Source organism: Heterodontus francisci, chromosome 6 (assembly GCF_036365525.1).
Source record: "Heterodontus francisci isolate sHetFra1 chromosome 6, sHetFra1.hap1, whole genome shotgun sequence".
NCBI classification, from domain to species: Eukaryota; Metazoa; Chordata; class Chondrichthyes; order Heterodontiformes; family Heterodontidae; genus Heterodontus; species Heterodontus francisci.
Genome location: NC_090376.1, coordinates 36,664,383 through 36,682,063, shown reverse-complemented (window position 1 = coordinate 36,682,063; position 17,681 = coordinate 36,664,383). Strand labels below are relative to the sequence as shown.

General features: G+C 41.0%; 1 protein-coding gene across 6 annotated transcripts in view; it reads left to right on the top strand.

Moving 5' to 3' along the window:
• The window catches only part of nbeaa (neurobeachin a), a 988,762-nt gene that overhangs the window by 383,123 nt on the left and 587,958 nt on the right, over positions 1–17,681 (top strand). For 4 of the 6 annotated variants that reach the window (XM_068033481.1, XM_068033479.1, XM_068033476.1 and 1 more), the window contains 4 exons: positions 3,116–3,270; positions 5,657–5,713; positions 8,584–8,716; positions 10,520–10,647. In XM_068033481.1, the coding sequence (XP_067889582.1) occupies positions 3,116–3,270; positions 5,657–5,713; positions 8,584–8,716; positions 10,520–10,647 (473 nt within the window). The remainder of the gene's footprint in view (positions 1–3,115; positions 3,271–5,656; positions 5,714–8,583; positions 8,717–10,519; positions 10,648–17,681) is intronic. The other 2 variants (XM_068033480.1, XM_068033477.1) reach the window with 2 other exon arrangements.

Below are 17,681 nucleotides of genomic sequence, written 5' to 3'. Positions count from 1 at the left end.
GATACTTAGTCCCTTGTGATAGAGACTGTTGCAAGATCTTTCCTCCCATTAGCTCCTTGCTTATCTGATATCTGTGGGATGTTTATAGTGTCCTCCACCGTGAAGATCGATGCAAAATATTGATTTTAATTATCTGCCATTTCCCTGTTCCCTGTTATCAATTCTCCAGTCGCATCCTTCAAGGGTCCCATGTTCACTTTAGCTACTGTCTTTTTATATACCTGTAGAAACTCTTGTTCTTTTTATATTTCTTGCCAATTTACTTTCATAATCAATTTTCTCCCTCTTTATTAGCTTTTTCGTCATCCGCTGCTGGTTCCTAACAAAATCCCAATCCTCTGGCCTACCATTAGTTTTCGCCGCTTTGTATGCCATAATTTTTGATTGGATACTCTCCTTGACCATCTTTGTTCACCATGGGTGGTTCATTGAGTCCTTTTTGACGGAGATAAATTTTTGCTGAGCGTTATGAAATATCTGCTTAAATGTCTGCTACTGCTCATCCACTGACCTTCCCCTTTGTCGATCTTCCCAGCCGGCTTTAGACAACTCTTTCTTCATACCACTGTAATTGCCCTTGTTTATGCTGAGGACACTGATTTGAGACCCGAGTTGCTCGCCCTCAAACTGAATTTGAAATTCTACCAGGTTGTGATCCCTGCCCCTTAGAGGATCCTTAACTACAATATCTCTTATTAATCCGACCTCATTACTAGATCTAAAATAGCTGTTCCTGAGTAGGTTTTGCAACGTATTGCTCTAATCCCTGATTCACTCTACAAATTCGTCTTCCATGTTACCTCTGCCAATCAGATTTGTCCAGTCAATATGCAGATTAAAATCACCCATGACAATTGTAGCGCCCTTCTTACACGCCTCTGTTATTCCCCAATTTATACTTTGTCCTACAGTGAGGCAACTCTTCGGGGGCCTATAGATGACTCCATCCGTTACTTCTTCACCTTGCTATTCCTTATTTCCACCCAAACTGATTCCACATCATGATCAATTGCACCTATATCACTACTCACCACCGCATTTATGCCTTCCTTTATTAACAAAGCTACCTCCCCTTTTTCTTTTTGCCTATTTTTCCGGAACATCGAATACCTTTGAATATTGAGTTACCAGTTTTGGTCACCCTGCAACCACGTCTCTTTCTTACAGAACTTTTGTTAGTTCATTCCTGTAGATAGGAGTCATCAACATATAATGGGCTGCTTTCAATTCGAATGATTTTCCCTGGAGCTAATTCAGACACAGTTAATGAGTTTCGTCTTTGCAGACAGGCTTGTTTATTGACAGTACAGGAAGGGTCACCTGACCTCTACCCCATTTTGTCTGTGGTACAAATGTGACCATTTTCTTGTGGTTCAGTTTAACAGTTGACTTTTTATTGCCATAATTCCTCCAGTTCATTGTTTATTTTATCACAGCTCCTCCCGAGCATGATAACGGGTCCTGGTCTTTTTGTATATTCATATATAGAACATTTTAATTGCCAAGATAATTCAGTCAGGCTTTGTAGGATAATTTTTAATTTCTCAATGCTAGATTTCTGAAGGTTTTACTGCTGCCATATGGCTGGACAATGTTATAGCATTCCATGCAGGAAAGTCAACTGAAGTTTCTCTCTAACTTTACCTTGTTCATTCTAGGGAACTATGTCTTGTTGACACTTCCTCAGATGGATTGATGAGACTGGAGTCTTTTTATGTAGTCACTCATGAAGGAGAATGTGTGCCCACATTCTCCATAGTGCAACATGTCCATTGATGTGCAGTACCACCAATTACCATTTATTTATATTTATATGTCATTCAGTCGTGTGACTAGGCAACAGACTGCTAACTGACTAGTCTACACCCATAACTTTGCATTAGTCTTGCAGCAGACTAGTATTGTGGGACTGTGCTATAACGATGTATGATGTGATTAAATTTATTGTCGGTGTACTTTGAAACTTTGGGGAAATGTGCCAATTCTTTGCAGAAGTAATTGTCCTAGCTGGTCATCCTGGTAACTCCTTTCAGCTCACATTAGTACAGAATGTGAGAATGCAGACCTCTGCACGCTCAAATGAACTACTCACTGGCCTCTAACTGAAGTTAGTTTATTACAATTAAAAGGAGTTGATGGGAAAATCACCTGCTTTCAATTAGTGGAAACTGAAAGGTGGCATTGGCACTGCCAGAAACTTAAAAAAATTTAAAATATTATGAAGTTATGGCTTCAAACAAAGCTACAAATTGCACAAAGCAAGCCAAAAAATCCACTTTATGAAGATGCTGTGTTTTTTATTCTTTCATGGGATGTGGGCATTGCTGGCAAGGCCAGCATTTGTTGTCCATCCCCAATTGCTCTTGACAACTGAGTGGCATTCTAGGCCACTTCAGAGGGCAGTTAAGAGTCAACCACATTGCTGTGGATCTGGAGTCACATGTCGTCCAGATCAGGTAAGGACAGCAGATTTTCTTCCCTGAAGGACATTAGTGAACCAGATGGGTTTTGACAACAATTGATGATAGTTCATGGCACCATTACTGAGACTCTCAATTCCAGATTTTCATTAGTTAATTGAATGTAAATTCCACTAGTTGCTGTGGTGGGATTTGAACCAGTGTCTCGAGAGCATTAGTTTGAGCCTCTGGATTACTAGACTTTGCTACTATGCCACCATTTACCCTTGCTTCATTTGCTTTGGACTAGCATCGCTTTTTGGACATGCCCTCATTTTCACTGTGTTATTCTCTGTGAAGGGTGGGGGGGGGGTGCTGAGTGGTGGAATAGAGTATGTGACAAAAATTACATATTACAACACAGTATCTGGCCATTCGGCCCAACTGATCTGTGTTGGCGTATATGCTCCAGATGAGACTCCTATCTTGCTTCATCGAACCCATATCAGCATAACCTCCTATTTCTTTCCCCCTCATGCTTATCTAGTTCCCCTAAAAGGTATCTGCTATTTGCCAGTGTAGAAGGAGCATGTCACGCATACTTGGACGGAAAATTGGTTTTAATATTTTAGTAAAGGTATTTGTTAATGTTAAATACAAAGGCATACACTGATCTCATGTGAGGATACATTTATTATATTTTTTTGTCTTATTAGGAGCGTTGTCGTACCAGTAAAGAAACCTCCTCCAGGCAGTCTGGCCGTCAATACAGTTGGTGGCGCTGGTACTACAAGTAGTCTTATTACTGGCAGTGCAACCAACATAATCTCTCCTGCAGCAGCTACACCAAAAAGTATGATAAATACCACAGGTACAGTCAACAAAAATCTAGTTATAAAAGTTGAAGAGCTCATTGAGAAAAGAAATTGTATGGAATATTATGAACATGCTTCAGTATGAAATTCTGTAATGAGTCCAGATAAAAATTTTGTCTTCTGCATATAACATTTATTGATGTGGCAATGGTTGCAAGTATGGACAGAGGTTCTACCAAGTTAGTCCACATATCTGCACATGTTGAGCAGATAATTTGTTGTATAAAATAGTGTTAAAGCCATCAACAAAAATATCAGTGAATAGCCATGATCTGACTGTTCCCAGTTATAAATTGCAATTGGTACATACATTTTCTAAATATTCTTTCATGTTGCAGGATCCATAGTTCTTGAATTCAAAACCAAACTTCACAGCTAGTCCCAGGATTTATTCTTGTTCAAACAAACAAGTTTACATATTGTTAGGGGATACACCAGAGTCATGAAGACTGACCACTGATTTTCCTCCCTCTTCCCCACAAAGAAACAGTTTTGATTACTAATTCAGCAGACAGGGGAATGAATCTGCATTCTCTACTATGATGCTACTTGTTAGTGTTTAATTTTCTGTTCTACTAATGTTAAAAGATTTTTCTAATTTCCTTTATCAGATATCACATTAAAGTTGTCTTCATTAATAGGGAGATACAAGGGGACCACATACAAAAAGCAGGCTGAGGCTCAAGTATTCTGTTGCATATAAAGTGACCAATTGACTTGGCATATTATTATTTAGATTCAGTTTTAGAGACATAGAAAAATAGGAGAAGGAGTAGGTCATTCGGCCCTTCGAGCCTGCACTGCTATTCAATATGATCATGGCTGATCATCCAACTCAGTACCCTGTTCCCGCTTTCTCCCCGTATCCCTTGATCCCTTGAGCCCTAAGAACTATATCTAACTCTTTCTTGAATATATTTAATGATTTGGTCTCAACTGCTTTCTGTAGTTGAGAATTCCACATGTTCACCACTCTCTGGATGAAGAAATCTCTCCTCATCTCAGTCCTAAATGGCGTACCCCTTATCCTTGGACTGTGACCCCTGGTCCTGGACTCCTCCGCCATCGGGAACATCCTTCCTGCATCTAGTCTGTCCAGTCCTGTTAGAATTTTGTAGGTTTCTATGAGATCCCTCTCATTCTTCTAAACTGTAGTGAATACAAGCCTAATCAAACCAATCTCTCTTCATACATCAGTCCTGCCATCCCAGGAATCAGTCCGGTGAACCTTCGCTGGGCTCCCTCCATAGCAAGAGCATCCTTCCTCAGATAAGGAGACCAAAACTGCACACAATACTCCAGGTGTGGTCTCACCAAGGCCTTGTATAATTGTAGCAAGACATCCTTGCTCCTGTACGCAAATCCTCTCGCTATGAAGGCCAACATACCATTTGCCTTCTTAACTGCGTGTTGCATCTGCATGTTTACTTTCAGTGACTGGTGCACAAGGGCACCCAGGTCTCGCTGCACCTCCCTCTTTCCCAATATATCGCCGTTCAGATAATCTGCCTTTCTGTTTTTGCCACCAAAGTGGATAACCTCACATTTTTAGACCAATAAGACTGCCTTGAATTTATATAGGGCCTCAGGGCTAATGAAGTACTCTTGAAGTATGCTTATTGTCATAGTTTATCTGTGTACAGCAAATAAGAACAGCAATAAGATAAATGACCAGTGAATCTATTCTTTAAAAGTGCCAGTTAAGGAATAAATATTGTCCAAGGTACTGAGAGAACGCCGCTGCTCTTCTTCAAATAATGCCATGAGATCTTTTACATTTACCTAAACAGCAGATGGTCTCTCAGCTTAATGTCTTGACGAAAGATTTAAGCATCAGCCTAGATCTGTGTGTTCTAGTACTGGAGTGGGGCTTGAAACAACCTTCTGAAACAAATGCAAGAATGCTACCACTGAGCCAAGCTGGCACCCAGTAGTAGTTTAGAACTTTGAGCCTCTACTACAAGCTTAATGGAGCAATTTCAATGCATTAGAGTGCATGTACCTGCAGCTAATAATCTGGGTAGCTGCAATTTGAGTTTTGGCCGTTTGGGGCAGATTGCTGTATACACAAATACGCTAAGCTCACTCCCAATAGTTAGAAGTTTAGAGATTAGGAGGAGGAGAATCCCTTCTCTTCAGGTAAAGTAAGTTTAAAAAGTACCCCGGGGTAGCAGTGCACTGGATTTATACTGCTTATCGTTCAAATCTGTGTGTACAGGTAATCTTGCTCTACTTTGTTCCAAACCAAAATCAGGCCCTGACACTACACTTGTACTGCAAGTTTAGCATTGGTCTGAAGTGGAAATCATTTCGCACTGACACGTAAACTTGCACTGTAATTCACCCAGAATCTCAACATCCTTGAAATGTATTTATTTTCAGTTGAAGGATCCTGCCCTCAGTCCGAGCTCTCCAGAAATTTAGAAAACAAGTGCAAAGGTACCATTATCTAGTCTATGCTCATCTTTCTGACCCCTTTGAACAATTTCAGTGTACGTGTGTATTTGTTTAGATGCATATTTTGGTATCACCAGTGTTAATTGTGTATCAATTGTTTAACTATATGTAGGTGGAGGATGTTAACTGGGGTCTTACTTGAGCACTTCTAAGGAGACTCTTACTGAGACTGCTGGAGGGTTTGAGTGAGGAGCTACATGTTTGTAATCTTTTTGCTCTGTACAATAAATGTGAAACTGGGTAAAGCTAGGCTCCAGCATTATCCTTCGACAGCAAGCTTTCTGGTGTTTAACAACCAGTACTTTTCTTTTAAATGTCCAACTAGGTATTCATCTGGAATTAGTTCAGCTGTTGAACCTGATTTTGGCTGTATTCAATGAACTGAATTAATTAGTACTTAGTCTAATACATTATTTGGAGCATTTCATTTCATTGGAGCAATTTGAAACTACCGCTAATAGTAGTAGCTGATTAGAACTTTCAAGACTACAGCAACATTTCTGCACTAAAATGGGAAAAGATCTTTTTTTAAACTGTACTTGTTCGTGAATTCTGTGAAGTGGTAGGTTTATGATTCCTGAAAAATCGAGTTCTTAATCCTGGTTGAGTTGTCAATACTAACCAGAGGCTAAGTAGTTCCAGAGCTGAAGGTAACTGGAGAGGCAGGCAGTGCTTATTGGCTAATTACAGAGAAGCATTGTCAGAGACCTGACTGTAGATTACCCACCCACCCTCTCAATTTGAGGGTGGAATAACCTTAAACAATGACTCTCAAGTTAGAGAACATTATTAAGAATTGTTGTATGTTAGGACAGCATAGTGGCACAGAATGTTTTAGTTCCAATGTGCATCACTGTGAAATGTCCCAATGCAGGTTTTCCACTGAAGTTCCAGATCAGAACCAATTACAAAGAGATGTGGAAAGTCAGAGAGTCTGTCATTTGGGCTATTCTTGTACACCTCCTAGCAGTAAATTCTAGAATGATGTTGAAGTAGGCCTGTGAGCAGATATCTTCCTTTTAGGAAAGTGGTATGTGAAGATACCATAAAAAGAAAAGGAGTAAAAGATTAAATAAATTCCAAAAATTTAAAGTTTTTTTTTCCAATTCTACTTTATATTACACAACATTGGAAATTTTATGGAAAATAATTTTTGCAATGATTACATGCTAAATATTTGCACATAATCAGCTATGGCTCAGGGTACCATTCTTCCCTCTGAGTCAGTGGGTTGAGAGTTCAAATCCCATTCCAGAGACTTGAACACATAATTAACATTAACACTTCAGTGTAGTAATTGAGGGAGTGCTGCACTTTTGGAGGTGCTGTCTTTTAGATAAGATGTTGAAACGAGTCTCCATCTTCCCTTTCAAGTAGATGTAAAAGATCCCATGGTACTATTTAGAAGGAGTTATTCCTAATATTCTGACCAGTATGCATACTTTGCCAGCATCATCAAAAACAGATTATCTCGTCATTATCACAATGCTGTTTGTGGGAGATTGTTGTGTGCAAATTGGTTGCTGTGTTTCCACATTACAACAGTGACTACACTTCAGAAGTACCTTGGGTGGTCCTGAAGTCATGAAAGTCTGTTTCTTTTATAATGCGTAAAGGATATCCAGTGCTCAGAGAGTTAAATAGTTCCATTTGTTTTAATAGCTTTTTTGTTGTTTCCAATGCTACTTTTTGACATCTAGCCAGATGCTGTTCTTGTCCATTTTACGAGCATTTGTTCAACTGATACAGCCAAAGTTATAACATTGTAGTTTGCTCTGTAGATGTAGAATATGAAGTTTACTAGAGCTAGATTAAATCAATTTAAATTTTGCATTAATGATGTTATTTGTGCGTTCCTTTTTCTTTAGCAATTTATACTCTTAATCAGAATTTGTGTTGACAAAAGGTATTACATTCAGTGATTCTTTCAGTAAGGAATAGAAAGAAGGAGTTGCATTTATATAGTGCCTTTTATGACCACAGTACATCACTGAGTGCCTAACAGCCAATGAGATGCTTGGAAAGTTTATTCACTATTGTAATGTAGGAAAGACAGCAGCCAATTTGCGCACAGCAAGGACCCTCAAACAGCAATGTTTTAGTGATGTTGGTTTATGGATAGTTATTGGCAAGGACAGCAGGTGAAGTCCCCTGGTCGTCTTTGAATAGTACCATGGGATATTTTATGTCCACCTGAAAAGGCAGATGGGATCTTGGCTTAACATCTCATTCGAAAGACAGCATCTTTGACTATGCAGCACTCAGTACTAGATTTTGTGCTGAAGTGTCTGGAGTGGGTCTTGGGCCCACAGCCTTTGTCTCCTGGGCGAGAGTGCAACCAACTGGACCATGGCTGATACTGAAGCCTATTTAGGGAGGGATAGATGTAATCAGTCGATCCCAAAAATATGACTAGTAATTTATATATTAAATTTAATGTAGAAACTGCTTTAAACCATTTTCATAATTGGTTTCTTGGCTACAGCCCAAGTGCTGGAAAATGGGATTAGAATAGATAGGTGCTTTATGGCCGGCGCAGACACTATGGGCCGACGGGCCTGTTTCTGTGCTGTATAACTCAATGACTCTATAATTTATGGAATAGTTACATATAATAAAATTGGCTTTGAGATGATAAATGCAACTTAAATCCTCAATTTCCTCAGACTAAAATGGCAGCATTGGAATAGTTACATAAAATTGGTGTTACTGTATACGAATTGTGTTGCACTGCATCCAAATAAGGATACCTTTCGTATTAATGTGGTTGGATTGTATGGCGTTTTATTGACATACTGCAGTGTAGCTGTTCTGTTACTTTCAAGTTTATGTCTTGAACTATTTTTGCACAGGTGCTGCAGAGGCTGCTTCCACTTCCTCCTCCTCCTCCTCCTCTTCCAGTTTTGTGAATGGTGCTACCAGCAAGAATCTTCCTGCAGTGCAGACAGTTGCTCCAATGCCAGAGGATTCTGCTGAAAGCATGAGGTTAAATTCAGTCTTTTCTATCCTCATGAATTCCATTTTTTTTGTGATACAACTTTACAAAGTACAAAACTAAGATAACTGGAGGGAGCTTCTTTGGTTGAAGCCCAATATATTAGGCTGAATTTTGTTGAGCTCCTGACATCGGGCTCCGTGGTTGGGGTGGGTGGGTGGGTGGGTGTTGGCTGGAAGATCGCAGCGGCCTGCCACAGAGACTGGGATTGCCGGGCCTGTTCTTCCCGGTGGCGCGAGGCTCCATTGCGGCCTCCCGCCACTCGACGACAGGACCCAACTTTAAATATTTAAATAAACCTCATGAATACATTTACATACAATTACCTGCAATCTTACCAGCTGTCTGGGATCTTCCGTGGGATGAGTGACACTCGCGCCATCACTTTTCTGTCCAGGGAAAGTAGCTGCCACCAAGGTGGGGAAGGGGGGAAACCTAGGATTTTTAGTGTACTAGGGAGGGTGAAACAGGGTCAACTCTGCATTTCTAGTGCAGATGGAGTGGGGCGGGTACGGAGTGACCTCTGCACTTTGCGCTGTTGGGTGGGACAAACTCAACTCGGCAATTTGTTTTGTGGGTTGGAGAGGGTAACTCTGCAATTAAAGTGTTTTGGGGGAGGGGAGGGGGCGAGAATTTATTTGCAGTGTAGTGTGGGAGGGGTACGGGGTTCAAGTCTGCAGTTTTTGTGGCAGGTCTGGCAGCCCTTTAAAAATGGCACCAGCGGCTGCGCAGAGGCCACTGATGCTGTTTATGGTGTCGCTGAGGCTGCCCCCGCCTTGTGATTTGGGGAGGGGGGACGGCCTGCCCTGCATATTGAAATAAGTCGCCGCGCGCTGGATTGTGGCGGCATGGCAGTGCGCGGCCTGTGCGTGCGGGCCGCTATTTCGACGGAGGGAAAAGAAAATTCAGACCATTGTCTTGAATGCCACTGAGCCATACAGACCAGGAAAATTTCAGGTGTAATCCCTGATTTTTGCTTAGTTACCCGATCTCAGTTATGGTGGCAGCACAGGTGCTGCAGTTGCTTCAGTGGTCCCAGGGTTAGGGAATGGAAAATGAAAACAGGGTTCCTCTTTGATGTCCAATGACCCTGATTGAAGAGGGTGTTTGTGGTTACTGAGGGCTGACAAAAGTGGAATCAGTTTTGATTCACCTCTCCCATGACTCCCAGGATTGCATTACACTCATCAGAACTCATCACCTAGACTAACCTATGAAGAATGGCCACTTGAGAGAAATACCAGAACACTGTAAGTTTACATAGGAGGCAGCATCTTTGGTAGAAGAGAGAAGAAATTTAAAGGGAAAACAAAAATTAAGGGGAAAAAAGATAACTTCAAGAATTTTATTATTCTTTTGTGTTTACGATAAGCACCCATTATTTTAAATTTTGAGCTACTAATCAAATTATACGTATACAATACTGTGAACTCTGATTCAAGTAGAATTTTGCAGGCAAAACTAAAATAATTTCATTGAACAGGAACTTATGTTTTTTAAGTGGACTGACTTAGAGTGGTGTGAATGTAGAACTCAGTACCACGTGGAATGGTTGAGATGAATAGCATGGATGCATTTAAGGGGAAGCTAGATGAGTACATAAGGGAGAAAGGAATAGACGAATATGCTGATAGAGTGAAATGAAGTTAAGTGGCAGAAAGCTTGTGTGGAGCATGAACACAGGCATGCACCTATTGGACCAAATGGCCTTTTCCTGCGCTATAACATTCTATGTAATTCCGTGACTTGATGCAATTTTACTATGCTTACATCTGTTTTTAATTTCTAAACAGCATCACAGCAAAACTTGAACGAGCCCTGGAAAAGGTTGCTCCACTGTTGCGTGAGATCTTTGTGGACTTTGCTCCATTTCTTTCAAGAACTCTGTTGGGCAGCCATGGCCAAGAATTGTTGATTGAAGGTACAGGTGCTGTATAGTTAATCTTTATCTACATGATGTCTATGTAGCCTTTCTGAGAAGTAATTAGTAGGATGGTTGCCGACTTTTGCATTTTACATTGATGGTGGAGAGAATCAGGTACAGGAAAATTTATGTCATTTTAAGATAAGAAAGCAGTCATTAACTTTTAAAAATAAAGCTGTTTTGTTTCTTCAGTTGAAATGATGGATCATGTTTTACCTTTCAGTCTCATGACTTTTGCACCTTCGGACATTATAAAAAGGTTTTGCACCTAATTCTAGATATTTAACGATTCCGTGGAATTTTCTTCCAATCTGAATAATATCTCTGAATTTTGCTTAATTTCATTCTTGAATTATGAATTTTAAATTAAAATGGTACCTTTTGAATTCTCACCACTGATGAAATTCTGTTGTTAGACTCAATGAGCTAAGAGTCATTTAAAAAAAACAGTAATTAAAATACTTTGTTAAGCCTAAGATGATGTGTTGAAAAATAAAATCTACCCAATTTGCTTAAAGCTCAAAGCCCTGTTCCTTTAGTATACTGTTCCTCTCAGGCTTTTCATCCACAGATATTATGATGTCAATTCCCTTTGTTCAGCTACTCGGGTTGATAATTTTGTTGACAGATGTAAGTAGTGGTGGAAAGAGACCTAATTTTGAGATCAGAATGCCACGTAAGAGCACAAGAAATAGGAACAGGAGTAAGCCATTCGGCCCCTCGAGCCTGCTCCACCATTCGGTAAGATCATAGCTGATCTGATCATGGTCTCAACTCCACTTTTCTGCCTGCCCCCATAACCCTTGACTCCCTTGTAGACCAAAAATCTGTCCAACTCAACCTTGAATGTATTCAATGACTAAGCTTCCCCTATCCTCTGCATTAGAGAATTCCAAAGATTAGCAACCCTCTGAGAGAAGAAATTCCTCCTCATTTCCATCTTAAATGGGAGACGCCTTATTCTGAAACTGTGTCCCCAAGTTCCAGAATCCCCCATGAGGGGAATCATCCTCTCATGATCTGTCCTGTTAAACCCGCTCAGAATCTTGCATGTTTCAACAAGATCATCATTATTCCAATAAGTATAGGCCCAACCTGTTCAACCTTTCCTCATAAGACAAACCTTTCGTGCCAGGAATCAACTTAGTGAACCTTCTCTGAACTGCCTCCAATGGAAGCATATCCCTCCTTAAATAAGGAGATCACAACTGTACACAGTGGTCTAGGCGTGGTCTCACCAACGCTCTGTTGCAATTGTAGCAAGACTTCCCCAGTTTTATTCTCCATCCCCCTTGCAATAAAGGGCAACATTTCATTTGCCTTCCTAATTACTTGCTGTATCTGCATGCTAAGTTATTGTGATTCATGTACAAAAACACCTCTGTACTGCAGGATTCTGTAGTCTCTCTCCATTTAAATAATATTTTGCTTTTCTATTCCTACGAAAGTGGAGAACCTCACATTTTCCCACCTGCTGCAACTGCCAAATTTTTTACCCACATACTTAACCTATCTTTATCCCTTTGCAGACTCTGTGTCCTCCTCAAAACTTGCTTTCCCACCTCTTTTTGTATCGTCCACAAATTTGACTACAATACACACTGTCGCTTCATCCAAGTCATTAATATAAATTGTAAATCGTTGAGGCCCCAGCACTGATCCCTCTGGCACCCGACTAGTTTACAGTTTGTCCACATGAAAACGATCCATTTATCCTGGCTCTCTGTTTCCTGTTAGTAGTCAATTCTTTATCAATGCTAAGGTTTTACCACCAACACCATGAGCTCTTATCATGTGTAATAACCTTTTAGGTGGCACCTTATCAAATGCCTTTTGGAAATCCAAATACGCTACATTTACTGGTATCCCTTTACCCACACTTCTTGTTACATCCTCAAAGAATTCTAATAAATTTATCGAGCACAATTTCCCTTTTATAAGACCATATTGACTCTGCATGATTGCATTGTGATATTCTAAATGTCCTGCTACTACTTCATTAATGATAGATTCTAGCATTTTCCCAATGACAGATGTTAGGCTAACTGGCCTATAGTTTCCTACTTTCTGTCTCCCTCCTTTCTTGAATAGGGATGTTGCATTTGCAGTTTTCCAATTTGCTGGGACCTTTGTAGAATCTAGGGAATTTTGGAAGATTATAACCAATGCATCCCCGATCACTGCAGCCACTTTTAGACCCTAGGGTACAGGCAATCACATGTCTTGTCAGCCTTTAGTCCTGTTAGTTTTCCTTGTACTTTTTCTCTAGTGATAGTGATTGCTTGAAGTTCCTCCCTCCCTTTCGTCCCATGATTTTAGAGTCATTTATTTACGGAATAGAAGAAGGCCATTCAGGCCTTGAGTCCATGCCGGCTCTGCACGGAGCAATCCAGTCAGTCCCACTCCTCCGCTCGATCCCCGTAGTGCTACAAGTTTATTTCCTTCAAGTGCCCATCCAATTTCCTTTTTAAATCATTCATGGTCTCCGCTTTGACCACCCTTGTGGGTAGCGAGCTCCGGGTCATTACCACTCGCTGTGTAAGAAAGTTCTTCCTCACATTACCCCTGCATCTCTTCCCCAAAACCTTCAATCTGTGTCCCCTAGTCCTTGTACTAAGAGTTAATGGGAACAGTTTTTCCTTGTCTACCTTATCTAAGCCTGTCATAATCTTGTACACCTCTGTAAAATCTCCCCTGAATCTCCTTTGCTCCAAGGAGAGCAATCCAAGCTTTTCCAACATAACCTTGTAACTAAAGTTCCACATCCCTGGAACCATTCTGGTATATCTCCTCTGTTCCCTTTCAAGGACCCTTCCTTATGTGTGGTGACAAGAATGGATGCAATACTCTAGTTCTGGCCTAACCAGACCTTTAATAAAGGTTCAGCATAACCTCCCTGCTTTTGTACTCAATACCTCTATTTATGAAACCCACTCTCTCAATATGTCCTGCCACTTACAAAGATCGACGCATATGCACCCCCAGGTCCCCCTTTCCTGCACGCGTCATTAAGTCTATATTGCCTCACCCTGTTCCTTCTGCTAAAATACATCACCTCACATTTGTCTGTATTAAATTCTATCTGTCACTTGTCTGCTCATTCTGCTAGCCTATCTGTGTCCTGTTGCAGGCCGTTTGTATCATCCTCACTGTTTGCCACTCCTCCAAATTTGCTATCATCGGCAAATTTTGAAATTCTACTCTATATTCCGAGGTCCAAGACATTTATATGGAGCAAAAGAGGTAGTGGCCCTAACACTGACCCTTGGGGAACACCACTGTCTATCATTCTCCAGTCTGAAAAGCAACCATTTACCACGACTCACTGTTTTCTGTCCTTAAGCCAATTTTTTTTATCCAATTGGACACTCACCCTCCTATTCTACGAGCCTCAAATTTGGTAACCAACCTTTTATGTGGTACTTTGTCACATGCCTTCTTAAAATCAATATAGACAACATCCACTGCATTCCCTTCATCAACCTTCTTGTTACTTCATCAAAAAATTTTATTCAGTTAGCCAAGCATGATCTGCCTTTTACAAATCTGTACTGGCTATCCTTACTTAATTCAAACTTCTCCAAGTGCCTGCCAATTTTTTTCCCCTGATTATTGTTTCTAAAACTTTACCCACTTTACATCTTTTTTTGAAAGTATTCTAGCTTTGCCCTGTGCCTCTAAGCATATATGACTCTGTTTGTCCTTATTAGGCCCCACTCCATCACTTACTACCTGCTTACTGTTTATATCCCGGTACAAGATTTTTGGGCTCCCTTTTATGTTGACTGCCATTCTATTCTCATATTCTCTCTTTGCCAGTCTTAGCTTCCTCTCCAGCTCCCCTCTCAACTTATTGTATTTGTCCTGGTTCTTTCTTGAAGAATTTACCTGGCATGCATCATACGCCCACTTTTTTGTGTTTCATCATAATCTCTATCTCCCTCATCATCCAAAGAGCCCTGTTTTTGGTTCTCCTACCTTTCACCCATGTTGGAATGTACCTAGCCTGTACCTGAAGCATCTATTCCTTAAAATTAACCCATTGTTTCATTGCTGTTTTTCCTGTCAGTCTTTGGTTCCATTTTATTTTGGCTAGATCCCTTCTAAAATTAGCCCTCTTCCAAGCTGTTCCATCTTACATTGTTCTTTGCTTTTGGGAATTACAAGTCTAAGCCTTATGATACGATGATCACTTGGTCACTTGGCCCACCTCATTTCCCAGCACCAGATCCAGCAATACCTCCTTTCTAGTTGGGCTGAGAACGTACTGATCAAGGAAGATCTCCTGGACGCAACCCAGAAGTTCCTCCCCCATCTTCCACTTTACTCTAAAATTATCCCTGTTGACTTTTAGGTAATTAAAGTCCCCCAGTTTCACCAGTCTGTAGTTCTTGCACATCTCTGTGATTTCTCTGCTGATTTACTCCTCTCTCTCTCTCTCTCTCTCTCTCTCGCTCTATTTGGAGGCATATCCCTAGTGGCATGATCATATCCTTTTTGCTTCCTAACTCTAACCAAATGGATTCTATCCTTGCCCCCTCATGGCGATCCCCTCTTTCCAACACTTCAGTGTCTTCCCTAATCAGTACTGCCACCCCACCTCCCTTTTTTCCTTCTCTATCTTTTCTGAACACTTTTATATCCTTGTATATTAAGCACCTAGTCATCACCATTTTAAAGTCATGTTTCTGCTATTGCCACTACATTATATTCTTACACTGCTATTTCTGCTTGTATCTCACCAACCATATTCACTACGCTTTGTGCATTTACATACGTGCATTGTAATCCTGTCTTTGCATTCTTCGTAGCCCTTCTCAGTCTGCTATCTAAATTGGAACTACTTCCTTTTCTAGTACTGTCCAACAATCTCACATTATGCACCTTATTCCTACTTTCTACTTCTATATGCTGGTGCTTATTCCCTGCCAATTTAGTTTAAACCCTTCCCAACAACACAAGTGAGCCTCCCCGCGAGGATAGTGGTCCCAGTCTTGTTGAGGTGCAACCCGTCCCTTTTGAATCGGTGCCTTCAGCGCAGAACTGGTCCCAATGCCCAAGAATCTGAAGCCCCCCCTCTCCTGCATCATGCTTCAAGCAATGCATTGATCCTCCCTATCGTCCTATTTCTACTCTCGCTAGCGCATGGCACTGGGAGTAATCCAGAGTTTTCAACTACTTTGCAGTGCCTTCTACTGTGGCGACAGATACAAAATATTTGTTCAAATTCTCTGCCATTTTCTTGTTTCCCATTATTAATTCCCCAGTCTCATCCTTTCAGGTTACTTATTCTTGTTTACTATATTACTATATTCTTCCATACTATATTCTTGTAGATCCTCTTACTCCTGTTTTTATATTTCTTGCTAGTTTACTCTCAAATTTTAATTTCTATCTCTATTTTTCTTTGCGTCATCCTTTGCTGATTTCTAAAATTTTCCCAATATTCTGGCCTACCACTAATCTCTGCAGAATTGTATGCCTTTTCTTTCAATTTGAGACCATTTTTAACTTCCTTAGTTAGCTATTATTGGTTCATCCTTCTTGGAAAGTCTTTCTCAGTGGAATATTTCTTAGTTGAGAGTTATGAAATAGCTCCTTAAATGTCTACCACTGCTTATCTACCTTCTTACCTTTTAACCTGTTTTCCCAGTCCACTTTCGCCAACTCTGTCGTCATACCTTTATTTGAGTTTAAGACACTAGTTTCAGACCCAAGTTTCTCACCTTCAAACTGAATGTGAAACTTGATGAATGATATCTTTATTCATGAGTTGCGGCAACATTAAAACCTGATGCACATTTTTTGTGTTGTGGTTCATTCAAGATTAGATGTCAGACAGGCAATCTACTACAAAGACAATGGAGGGATTGAGAGGGAATGTGGAGTGGTAGAACTGGGTGTTGTAAGAGTACATTTAGAAGATGTTTCTGCAGATAATGGGGTGCTAGTAGATAAGAAGAGGGCCCAGTAAAGATCCTCCAGATCACCAGAGGTAACTGTTTCGGGGTGGTAAGAGAACCCTTGGTGGGAGATGCTCTGATTACAAGTTGATAAGTAAAAGTGCAGCTGGGTGAGAGCTATCCTACAAGCTGAACTGTGTAGCAGAGGCACTGGAGTAGGACAAGAACAACAAAGAACAGTACAGCACTGGAGCAGGCCATTCGGCCCTCCAAGCCTGCGCCGATCTTGATGCCTGCCTAAACTAAAACCTTCTGCACTTCCGGGGTCCGTATCCCTCTATTCCCATCCTATTCATGTATTTGTCAAGATGCCTCTTAAACGTCTCTGTGGTACCTACTTCCACGACCTCCCCCGGCAACAAGTTCCAGGCACTCACCACCCTCTGTGTAAAGAACTTGCCTCGCACATCCCCTCTAAACTTTGCCCCTCTCACCTTCAACCTATGTCCCCTAGTAACTGACTCTTCCACCCTGGGAAAAAGCTTCTGACTATCCACTCTGTCCATGCCGCTTATAACTTTGTAAACCTCTATCATGTCGCCCCTCCACCTCCGTCGTTCCAGTGAAAACAATCCGAGTTTATCCAACCTCTCCTCATAGCTAATGCCCTCCAGACCAGGCAACATCCTAGTAAACCTCTTCTGTACCCTCTCCAAAGCCTCCACGTCCTTCTGGTAGTGTGGCGACCAGAATTGCACACAATATTCTAAGTGTGGCCTAGCTAAAGTTCTGTACAGCTGCAGCATGACTTGCCAATTTTTATACTCTATGCCCCGACCGATGAAGGCAAGCATGCCGTATGCCTTCTTGACTACCTTATCCACCTGCGTTGCCACTTTCAGTGACCTGTGGACCTGTACGCCCAGATCTCTCTGCCTGTCAATACTCCTAAGGGTTCTGCCATTTACTGTATACTTCCCACCTGCATTAGACCTTCCAAAATGCATTACCTCATATTTGTCCGGATTAAACTCCATCTGCCATTTCTCCGCCCAAGTCTCCAACCGATCTATATCCTGCTGTATCCTCTGACAATCCTCATCGCTGTCCGCAACTCCACCAACCTTT